The following is a 12,560-nucleotide window of genomic DNA, read 5'->3' on the forward strand; positions in this document are numbered from 1 at the left end:
AGAAGAGCTCCATTCTTAATATAAATGTAAATAAGGACTTAAAAATAATCTGCCCATTGGCATAGGGAGATAAGAAGGTAGCTTGTCTTCTCAGCTTGGGTTCAGGGTAAGGGAATGGAGACTCTTCCTTGAGAACCCAGAACTATGGGCAAGCTCCTCACTTTAACTTTGAGTTATTAGTCTGGAAACGCTAAGCTGAAAACATTTACATAAAAATTGGTACCAGGCCAGAGATGCCTCAAGGTACTAAGAGAAATAAACAAAACATCTCTGAAGGGACATACCTTCAACTAAAGTAGTATAGTATGATGGCTTTATACTACATCAACCTAGCTAAGTTGAAACTATGTTTCTCAGAATTCCTTTCCTTGTGAGTCAAATCACAAAGGAAATTTTCTTGAGAATTGAAAGGCACAAATGAAGAAGCAGCCATTTTAGCACTCTGAAAGTCAGTATAGGACAGCAGGCATTGGCAATTTGCACATGTTATTGCTAATCTTTAAGTTACCTTATTGGTGTTGAGGACAACCTGGGTCTGCAATTCTCCAGTTCCCACTGGATTTTTTCCTTTGGCTTCCCTGAGTCCTGGGCCAAGTGTGGTTACAACCCCATAGTGAAGGGTGCAGGCTTCTGTAGGTCACCAGCATCATTTAAGTTGGAGATGATGGGAGATAAAGTCACATTCCACTTTATTCTCATGGGTTCAATTTTTTGTCCTTTGGGGTTCTAATATGACCTTACGGGTTCCAGTTTCTCCTTGTTCTCTCCCACTTCAAATTCACTTCTCATTCCTGATTCCCTGCCAAGCTAACCTATGATGACCTCAGATCAAACACCACATGCAAAGTCAACAGTCTTACAAAGACTTCTTAACCTGCACAACATATAATTTCTCTAATGAATCCATTACTCTATTTCACTCATAATGATCTGTTTCCCTGATCAACTGCTAACTGATACACATAGGTTTCCTTCATATGAGCTCAAAACTAATTATGAACACAGAACCTAAGATTACAAAGCACACAAGAAAGAAGTTCTGTCTTATCTTTTTTGAAAGGGTCTTTGTATTGTCATTTGATTTTCTTTTTTCCTTCAGTCATTCTCTGGATCTATTTTCCTTAATCAAATAGGATTTCTAATCATTTAAGTTTTTAAAATACTATATTAGACGCAGATAAAGAGAAAATATATGAAATGGAAAATAGATTTAATGAAATTACCCCAAATGCAGCAAAAGGGGTAAAATATAAGAGACTCAAGTATATGTATACTCAATGACTAGTCAGTCTCATTCCTAGGTATATATCCCAGAGAAATTCTCAAATGGGTGTATAAAAACCATGTTAAAGAATGCTTATTTGAGCATTGTTTGTAAAGTGGGAAGTTGGAGCTTCCAACACTGAAGAATGGCTAAGTGAAATATTCTGGTGCATATGTTAAATTAAGATGCAGCAATTTGATGCAGTAAACCAGATGAACACACAGCAAAATATATAGATCTTAAAAATAGAATGCTTAATATAAAAAGTGAAAAATAGAATAAACTACAGTATAATAACAGTTATATAAGTTAAAATACATACACAAGGGAAGGAGATGCTCTCTGGAAACAGCCAGTGGTGAAAGGAGCCTGGCGGGCAAAGATGATTCAGGTGATTCTGGTTTTCAATAACCATGTGAAGCCACGGCTGGTCCGCTTCTACCAGCATTTCCCAGAAGAAATTCAGCAGCAGATTATTCGAGAGACCTTCCATCTAGTTCTCAAGCGGGATGAGAACATCTGTAACTTCTTGGAGGGTGGAAGTTTGATTGGTGGCTCTGACTACAAACTGATTTATCAGCATTATGCTACCCTCTACTTTGTATTTGGTATGGATTCATCAGAGAGTGAACTTGGGATCTTGGACCTCATCCAGGTATGTGTAGCAGGTTTTTGTGGAGACACTGGAAGTGTTTCGAAAATGTTTGTGAATTGGATTTGATCTTCCACATGGATGAGGTGCACTACGTTCTTCAGGAGGTGGTGATGGGTGGGATGGCGTTGGAAACAAACATGAATGAAATCGTGGCTCAGATTGAAGCTCAGAACAGGCTGGAGAAATCTGAGGGTGGCCTCTCAGCAGTGCCCACCTGGGCCGTGTCTGCCGTGAAAAACATCAACCTGCCGGAGATGCCTCGGAATATCAACATTGCTGATCTCAACATCAAGGTTCCCAACCTATCCCAGTTTGTCTGAGGGTAGAAGACGGCTGAACTGAGTCCTTGGAACCAGCAAAGCCAAGCCAGTCCTGCAGCAAAACCCGCTCTGCGCCCTGAGAAGTCCAGCCTTGGGCCCTGGCCCCTGCTGTCCTGGAGCGGGAAGGAGTCCTGTGTCCACTGCCAGCCTGTGCTTGCTTCTCACATGTGCGACCTTGCCTGTCTCTCGTACATGTGACCACTGCAGATGTGAGGGGCCCTGGCTTCCTCAGTGGGGGTCAGGTGCCCAAGCCACTCGCCCCCTTTACCTGCCACATGCAGCCACTCCCAGGGACTTCAGACTGTAGTGAGAGGCCCCCCTGCTCCCAGAACTCCACCACAAGGATGTTCTCTGACTTGAGTCTTCAACCTTAGCACCACGAGGCTCCCTGAGGTCCTGTAGCATTGACTTTCCTGGTGAGGTGCCGTAGCTAGAAAAGGGCTGACCCTCTAGATTTGGGGATGTCGTGAGTGGCAAATAAGGGCAGGATTTTATGAGATCCAGAGTTGCCTACTGGCTCTACTAGAGTTGGCACAGCCAGAATCCTTTTGTATAGCCACGCTGTCTCATCACCACCTCCTGTGGCATATACTCCCCACTGCCACAGCCCTGGCTCTGCTCTCCCAGGTGTTTATGTGCAGGACACAATCCAGATCATAAGCCTGTTGTTTGCCTGCCCCCCACATTTCTGCCAATAGGGAGGGCACACCCCACAGCCAGAGGGGTCCCCCTCAAAGAAAATCTTTGATCAAGTGGGATTTATCCCAGGGATGCAAGGATTTTGAATATACGCAAATCAATCAATGTGATACACCATATTAACAAATTGAAGAGTAAAAGCCATAGGATCATCTCGATAGATGCAGAAAAAGCTTTTGACAAAATTCAACACCCATTTATGATAAAAACTTTCCAGGAAGTGGGCATAGAGGGAACCTACCTCGACATAATACAGGCCATATACGACAAACCCACAGCAAACATTCTCAATGGTGAAAAACTGAAAGCATTTTCTCTAAGATCAGGAATAAGACAAGGATGTCCCCTCTCACCACTATTACTCAACATAGTTCTGGAAGTCCTAGCCACAGCATTCATAGAAGAAAAAGAAAAGGAATACAAATTGGAAAAGAAGAAGTAAAACTGTCACTGTTTGCAGATGACATGATACTATACATAGAAAATCCTAAAGATGCCACCAGAAAACTACTAGAGCTAATCAATGAATGTGGTAAACTTTCAGGATACAAAATTGATGCATAGAAATCTCTTGCATTCCTATACACTAACAATGAAAGATCAGAAAGAGAAATTAAGGAAACAATTCCATTCACCATTGCAACAAAAAGAATAAAATACCTAGGAATAAACCTACCTAAGGAGGTAAAAGACCTGTACTCAGAAAACTATAAGACACTGATGAAAGAAAACAAAGATGACACAAACAGTTGGAAATATATACCATGTTCTTGGATTGGAAGACTCAATATTGTGAAAATGACTGTACTACCCAAAGCAATCTACAGATTAAATGCAATCCCTATCAAATTACTAATGGCATTTTTTACAGAAATAGAACAAAAAATCTTAAAATTTGTATGGAGACACAAAAGACCCTGAATGGCCAAAGCAATCTTGAGGGGAAAAAATGGAGCAGGAGGAATCAAACTCCCAGACATCAGACTATACTACAAAGCTACAGTAATCAAGACAATATGGTACTGGCACAAAAACAGAAATATAGATCAATGGAACAGGATAGAAAGCCCAGAGATAAACCCATGCACCTATGATCAACGAATCTGTGACAAAGGAGGCAAGAATATACAATGGAGAAAAGACAGCCTCTTCAATAAGTGGTGCTGGGAAAACTGGATAGCTACATGTAAAAGAATAAAATTAGAACACTCCCTAACACCGTACACAAAAATAAACTCAAAATGGATTAAAGACCTAAAGGTAAGACCAGATACTGTAAAACTGTTAGAGGGAAACATAGGAAGAACACTCTTTGACATATTTCACAGCAAGCTCTTTTTTGACCCACCTCTTAGAGTAATGGAGATAAAAATAAAACCAAACAAATGGTACCTAATGAAACTTAAAAGCTTTTGCACAGCAAAGGAAACTATAAACAAGATGGAAAGACAACCCTCAGAATAGGAGAAAATATTTGCAAATAGATCAATGGACAAAGGATTAATCTCCAAAATATATAAACAGCTCATGCAGCTCACTATCAAAAAAACAATCAACCCAATCAAAAATTGGCAGAAGACCTAAATAGACATTTCTCCAAAGAAAACATACAGATGGACAAGAGCCACATGAAAAGCTGCTCAACATCACTAATTATTAGGGAAATGCAAATCAAAACTACAATGAGGTATCACCTCACACTGGTTAGAATGGACATCATCAGAAAATCTACAAACAACAAATGCTGAAGAGGTGTGGAGAAAAGGGAACACTCTTGCACTATTGATGGGAATGTAAATTGATACAGCCACTATGGAGAACGGTATGGAGGTTCCTTAAAAAACTAAAAATAGAACTACAGTACGACGCAGCAATCCCACTACTGGGCATATGGCCAGAGAAAACCATAATTCAAAAAGACACATGCACCCCAGTGTTCATTGCAGCACTATTTACAATAACCAGGTCACAGAAGCAGCCTAAATGCCCATCGACAGATGAATGGATAAAGAAGACGTGGCACATATATACGATGGAATATTACTCAGCCATAAAAAGGAACGAAATTGGGTCATTTGTAGAGACGTGGATGGACCTAGAGACTGTCATACAGAGTGAAGTAAGTCAGAAAGAGAAAAACAAATATCGTATTTTAACGCATATATGTGGAACCTAGAAAAATAGTACAGATGAACCCGTTTGCAAGGCAGAAATAGAGGCACAGATGTAGAGAACAAATGTATGGACACCAAGGCAGGAAAGTAGGGCAGGGGGTGGGTGCTGGTGGTGGTGGGATGAATTGGGAGATTGGAATTGACATATATAGATGAATATGTATATAATAGATAACTAATAAGAACCTGCTGTTTTAAAAAAAATTAAATTAAAAAGAAAGAAAGGATAGCAATTTTAATATGATAAAATAAAATCAAAGGCATAAATTTTTTTAAAAAAAGCAGGTTGAGCTCAGAGTGTGAGAAAGTCCCAGTGGCTGATTGCAGTATCAGCTGGGCTGTAGGTGGCTTCCTGGGCATGGAAAAGTACAGTCCAAGATTTAAGCAGGTAGAAATACCACCAAAATCCTCAGAAAACTAAAACTGTTTATCTTCTAATATTCCAAACTCCTCTGCTCTGTTAAAGTTCTGTCAGTGACACTAAGATAATACTGATTTTCTAGGCTTTTTTTATCCCTCTTATTTCAATTTATATGGTTTTTGTTTGGAAGAAGGGAAGGAAGGAAAGAAGGAAGGGAGGGAGGAAGGAAGGAAGAGAGAAGAAAGAACTCCTGATGCTTTCTTATCCTAAGGCTTTGATCAAAGTTTATTATTTTTTAACATCTTTATTGGCATATAATTGCTTTACAATGGTGTGTTAGTTTCTGCTGTATAACAAAGTGAATCAGCTGTACATATATATATATCCCCATATCCCCTCCCTCTTGCGTCTCCCTCCCACCCTCCCTGTCCCACCCCTCTAGGTGGTCACAAAGCACCGAGCTGATCTCCCTGTGCTATGCGGCTGCTTCCCCCTAGCCATCTATTTTACATTTGGTAGTGTATATAAGTCCATGCCACTCTCTCACTTCGTCCCAGCTTACCCTTCCCCCTCCTCGTGTTCTCAGCTCAAAGTTTATTATTATGATCAGGATACAAAAGAGAATTTTCTTTTGGTCTAAGAACTGGTGCCTGGGGCCCAAAGCTGGGCAAAAGAGTTGTTAAGTGTCTCACATTACAAACAGAACATCTACCAAATATTTTCTTTAGGGCTCACTAAGTAGCAAAACTCTTCTTACTATATCAACACTCCTTCTCCCACAACCCAACCCACAGGTTAGTAAGGTGCCCACTGGGCAGGAAAATGCAGGCAGTGCAGTTACAGGTTATGGGTGGCTGCGGTTGCTGAGGGGGGCTGAACACGATTGAACCCTCTCATGTAAGGGACCCTAGAGAACCCACACATGTCCCTGAGACAGCTAACGCCGGGAGGTATGCCTTTGGTGTGAGCCAGAGAAGCAGCAAAACCAATGGAGGAAGCAAAATGCGTTACCCCATCCCATCCTCTCTCCCAGCCTCCAAAACAAGAAGCATTGGGTCTTGCAGGAAGCGGAAGGGAGGTATCCTAGAACTAGAGCAGCCCACATCAGGCCCTTGAGTTACAGGTCTAGCCATAAATGGAGCAGTGGAAAGTCTTGAACTGGATGTGAGGTTGTAATATTAAACGACCAGACAGAACTTTCAGTGACTGTATGTGCCTTCCCAACATGTCATTGAGAGATATCATGTAGAAGAGGTAGGAGATTGGACATAGAAGAGTTAGAAGCAGTGACTAGAGAGGAAAATGTGTTTCTGGCTTCCTCCTCACCATGGTCAGTCTCCTCAATAAACAGGTTATAGAAGTGTCAAAAAAAAACAACAAAATCTGCCGCTGCGTTCATGAAAAGTCTAATGGACCTAGTATTCACTTGAATCTTCACATCTGTTTCCATGGAGACATCATTTCTGCCTACATATTTTCTAACTCACCAGGTCTGTGGTTTCTCAAGTGCTCTGATGCCAGATTAAACAATATGATTCTTTCATAACTAGTTCCTGATCATCTTCCTATAAAAACAGCTGGTGAGTAGGTAGACAGCTCCAACTCTTACGTCACATTCTTAAGGTAACTATGGATTAAAGACTTGGTCTTATTTGGAGAAAAACAAAAACAGTGGAACAAAAGCAAGAGAATAACCTATTTTTATGCTTTATTAGAGCAACTTGATATTCTGGATTTAATTGTAGAAGCTGTCCGTTTATGTATTTTTTGGCAGAGTGACTGAGAAGCGACACAACTTAATAGTTAGGAATTTGTGTGGTCCTTGGGGTTAGCTTGCCTGATAGACTAACAGTTAAAAGTGAGTGGGTTTTAAATATATATTAATTAATTAATTAATTAATTAAAATATACACTGGCTTTCTAAGACTTACTACAAAATAAAAAGAATGCAAAATGCTCATTAATAGTATTTACATTGATTACATGTTGAAATCATAATATTTTGGATATATTGGATCACATAAAATATTGAAATTAACTTCATATAAAAAAGTGAGTGGTTTTAACTCAGTGCCTCAGTTTCTTCATATGAATAACAAGGCTAATAGTGGTATTTATACTAAATGACAGAGGAATAAGTGAATTAAGACATTTAAAGTGTTTAGAACATTGCCTGGCACATAATAAAAACACAATATTAATATTGTTTTATTAGTATCATCATGGTTATCAAAATCTACAAGCAGATCTCAAAGCATATTTGAGATTTTTTGCCTTCCCTTATTTCTGAGATTCCAGAAGCAATTTCAGACTGAGCCCACACATGGCAGGAGTTACAACAAAAGGAAGGAGACTTGTTTCTTTCCTTTTTTTTTTTATTGGGGTATAGTTGTTTTGCAGTGTTGCGTTAGTTTCTACTGTACAGCGAAGTGAAGTAGACCTGCTTCTGATCGCAAGTCCATGGTCTGTTGAACAGGACTGTTGCCCCTTAACTTGCTTTGCCCTTTGGCATTGCACCCAGCACAGCCCACGTACAGATGGGCCCCAGATAAATGCTTACAGGAATGAGGAGGAAGAGGGCATAAACCTCATGAACATGCCCACCTGTGAGGCTCTACTCTTATCCTAATATGAAATCAAGTTCAAATTCATTCACGCAGGGCAGTGTTGTTAGCCATGACTCCTTCACAAGCAGATACTGTATCTCCTTTGCTAGTGTCTGGCACTCAATAAATATTTGTGAAATAAATGAATCAGTTAATTTCTCAAAGTACTGGTGCTATAGGATGGAGTAAGTTACAGCTAGAAGAAACAAAGCTTCAGCTGGCAAAATCTTAAGGCAAGTTAAGGAGAGAGAGCTTTGGTCAAAGCTCCATGATTCTGAAGGTTTGTGCTCTCTCTTTTCCTGCATCCCCGTGTAGTCTGTCTTAAAGTGTTTCTACATTGTAATATGACCAAAGTTACAGGATTTGACCTAAGCCTCAACCATGGGGCTTTGTTTGGAGGGGGTGGACAAGATGCTGATTTCTCTCCATTTCTTCAGTCGTTGGAAAAAGACTTTCAGCATTATTGTTTATCCCCGCTATCTATTTATTCCCATGAAGAGATAGTATGCCAAACCCTTCAAATGTACTGAGCGGGCTCACAGCTCAAAATGCCATCGGCAAATCAAGTTTATCAGCATATGTTTTTGACTCACATCTGCTTTGAGTAGTGTGGCGCATGTGTTTGTGTGTGTGTGTGTGTGTGTCCCATCTGTATCAAGGTTTTATTTTATGTCTCATCCTTATAGAGCCCAAGGGCAAATACACATCCCTAAACAGAAATGCAAGTCCATTCACTATTCAAAGGGGATTTTGCTTTCCGTTTGCTTACCACATTTAAAGATGCACACAAAATTCAAGCCAAAGTAATCCAGAGGGAGAAGGAGAGATGCAGAAAGAGGACAGGGGAGTAAAAGGGCCAGACTTGAGGCATTCATGTCAAGTTGTGATGCAAATAATGTTCAGAAAGATGTGCATCAAAGTTAATCCTTCGTGTGGAGGCATCCACTTTATAATCCCGTAACTAAGCCTTTTATATGTTTCAAATTTTCCTTGCTTTCTGCACATGTTTTTAGGATGGATTAGAAATGCACTGAGCCTCCTCAGAGAAGGCTTGGGTGAATGCAGATGCAAAGGAGCAGTTTGTGCTGGGTAATTCTGACATGACATCCTGACTGTCACACTGGGCCAGGGCGGTGAAAGTGATGTTCTTACAATGCTCTCCAGCCCCGGTGCTGGGGCATGGTGGGAGCCAGTCATGATCACTCATTTGTTCCTTGTTTGATGAGCAGCTGGCTCCTGGTGGGAAGCCTTGGAGATATGCACCTATTAGGAGGTATCTGCTTCTCTTCTGTAGGTTCTCTTTTTCATTTTCTCTCATGTTACGGCAAGGGGCTTTTTATGACAACAGACTATTTTACTCTGTGGGAAATCTGTTCCTTCTGCTTCTGCTTCTGCCCTCACCGGATGTTCTTATCTGCTCCTTGCAAGGGCACAGGCAATTATAGAGCAATACATCTTCACCCACATAATTTCAGGCAAATATTGTAAAAGATGTGCAGATGGCACTGGAGAAAAACCTTCTGTCACTTCTATCTCTTTAGTTTAAAGGAAGAGATAGCAAGTTCTTTTTCAGTAAGCACCCTAACAGTTCATTCATTTATTCAGTGAGCCAACCAATGTTTATTCAGTGTCTACTTGATGCTGGTATGCGTGGGCCGTACTTCTGATACTTGGCACCAGCACGTCAACCATCCTCCATGGGAGATTTTTCATGGGCCATCTCACCCCAACATAGCACCCACCTGGCTGCTCTTTAGCCCTCCCTCATTCGCCCCCTCCTTCTCATCTCTCCCCATTTTCTCATTTTTCTCAAGCAGAAAAATTGAGTCATCTTACTGCTACTTGGGTTCAAGCCATACCCTTTGGGTCTGATCTTCTCCTCCACTCATTCAGCCAAGATTTATTGAGAGCCCATGATCAAAATAGTAATAAAAGTAACAGTTTACCCTTATGTAGCGCTTACTTTGTGCTCTTTATATATATTATCTCCTTTAATCTTTGTAATAACCCTATAAAGAAGATACTGCTATAATCCCCATTTTCAAATGAGTATATTGAAGCAGGATAAAGTAACTTGCTCAGTCACACAACTGTTATAACAGCATGCTTTTGTCTAAAAGTAACAGAAAGCCCAACTTACAGTCACTGAAACAAATAAACATTTATTTCTCTCATATAACAATAACTGGGAAGTCATTTGTTCCGAGTGTTGGTTCCGTGGCTCAGCAATGTCAGGGCTAGCATCTCTGAGAACTGCCTGACCTTTTCCCTCATGAGCGCACAATGGCTGCCCTGTATCCAAGCATCATGTCCACATTTATGTTAAGAAGATGCGAGAAATGGTAGTGTTATCTGCTTCTGCCCCCTTCAGCAGGGAGTCAGAGCCTTCCAAGAATCCCTCGCTGCTTTTCTACTCACCTCTCATTGGCCAAGTCTATGTCATGTGGCCACCCCTAGCAGCAAGAGAGACTAGGAAAGTAAAATGCAAGGTCTTTTTCTTTTCATTTTCAAGCCTCTATAATGGAAGGCCGCAGGGCAAAAGGGATCTTGACATGTTTGTTAGGACAGCCAATTGGCAGCATATATGCAATGGGTAGTAAGTGGTTGAAGCAATGTGGGAAGCAGGAAGTCTGTGCTCCAGAGCATGCAGCTCTAACCATCGGGCTCTGTTGCACAACAGTGGTGCTGATTATTCCATGGTCAGTAAAAGAGACATGGTCCTGCCTCCATGGACCCAGGAAACAAAGAAGCACACCGGTAAATTTAAAATTGCAAATTCCTGTATGTGCTTAGAGTTAGAATAATGGGCTTTTCAAAATATTAGAAACAGCTAAACACTCTCTCGTTATTATCTTCATGGACCCTCAGAAGTCTGGCAGCCTAGCTTGGGAAATGAAGCTCTTTATGCAGAAGCCCTTCATGTGGAAGCCCTTCCCCTGGACTTCTCTGAGGTCCTGTCCTTCCCTCTCTCTACACTCCATCCTATCGGTTGTTGTTTTGTTGTTATTATTCATGTGCCTCATCTTTTTCTGCATTTCTAAGTTTTTGCTCCATCTTTGATTCTCCCTTCTGTTCCTCTTCTTCCTTTTCTCTTCTACACACACATTTCTTAGCATTTTACTGGATACTCCGACAAGAAGAGGAATTGGGCTTTATTCTTGTGAACTGAATCGTTCCTATCTTAGCTCCCAAGGAGTTCAGAAGAGATCATCACTCTTGTAAAAATCACAGTTCGAAATTTCAGACCTCAGAGAGTGTCCACCTGACCTCCTTCACACTGTAGGGAGAAGAAACTCATGAGAATTGTTAGCAGACTAGTAGAGCTGCAGTCTCAGCGCCACAGATTTCCTCTGATGGCACCCATGCAGCCCCAGCCATGCAGCCTTGGGAGAGGCCAGCCCATGCACGTGCCTTTCACACATGGTGCCTGGCTGAAAATCACCAACCTCATAGCCTAAAGCCTACCATCTGCTTCACAGTTAAACAGCCCACCCACAGGTTCAAATCGCATCAACTTTCTCATTCTCCTTAGATCCTGGTGTTCTTTTTCTTTTGATACATAAAAAATCATGATATTCAATTAATGTTTGACTCAACATCAGAATTTACTAAAATTGGATGCTGTATAACCTTCTGCATCTCACCAAAGTATCTTTTCCCAGAATGTTTGTTATTTCTCTGAACCATCACCCCAAATAAAAATATGAAACATCTGTCACCACCACAGAGAGGCAGAGACCCAGCTGGCTCAGCCATGGGATACAGAATGGCCAGGACACACTGTAACCATATGAGCTACTTTGCTCCAAAAACGAAATTGATTATAAACCCGAGTTTGTGTACCCGCAGATTTATATAAAGGTCAAGCTGCTAGTGTAACCCCTTGGCTTGTGCTCTGCAGAGTTCTCTACTCTTGTTCATTGAAAAGATGCCTCTTCCATGAATGCAGATGAGGTTCTGCAGTTTACCTTGTTTGCCGACTTTCACGGAAAATTTAAAGTTCCAGGTGTATATCTCAGCAGCCAAATGTTTAACTCTGGCTGTGCTTCTAAGTGCAGCACCGTGCTAGTTGGTGAGTGTTTGGTGGGCAGGGACTTCTCTTCGAGTATTCAGGGACAGTTTTGTCTGATGATTAACAGTTACTGTTTCGGTTATAAGCCACAAAGAGATCATGACTACTGATTTCACTTTAAGGCTTATCTCAGCAGTTACAATTTAGTAATAACTAAAGCATAAGGGTAGTGCAGTAAATGGAAAATCCACTAGGTGGTCCTGGTGTTCTTCCAGCCAAAGCAGGCAGCACCAAGTACTTTACTCCATCACTTTGTATTCCAAAGGCAAAGCAAAATACGATAGTGAAAATATTTTGTCGTTGTTACTTAGTATTCATTCTAGATTATATGTAAATAGGTTATTATTTGTAGTGGTTGATCAAAGCTCCTCTAGAGTGTTGAGGATTTTTTCTCTTTTTTACATAGATA

The 12,560-nt window shown here is 40.9% G+C and overlaps 2 protein-coding genes across 16 annotated transcripts in view; both read left to right on the plus strand.

Moving 5' to 3' along the window:
* Positions 1–12,560, plus strand: part of ANKS1B (ankyrin repeat and sterile alpha motif domain containing 1B) — a gene marked incomplete at its 5' end in the record, with an annotated part of 1,156,737 nt that overhangs the window by 878,514 nt on the left and 265,663 nt on the right. The gene's annotated exons all lie outside the window — the stretch shown is intronic.
* Positions 807–2,627, plus strand: LOC307194608 (AP-3 complex subunit sigma-2-like). The gene is given in 3 exon segments (XM_079937815.1): positions 807–1,930; positions 1,932–1,949; positions 1,951–2,627. Coding segments are annotated over 3 exon segments (591 nt in total). The 5' UTR covers positions 807–1,646; the 3' UTR covers positions 2,240–2,627.

The sequence above is a fragment of the Stenella coeruleoalba genome (genome assembly GCF_951394435.1).
Source record: "Stenella coeruleoalba genome assembly, chromosome: 11".
Taxonomy (NCBI): domain Eukaryota; kingdom Metazoa; phylum Chordata; class Mammalia; order Artiodactyla; family Delphinidae; genus Stenella; species Stenella coeruleoalba.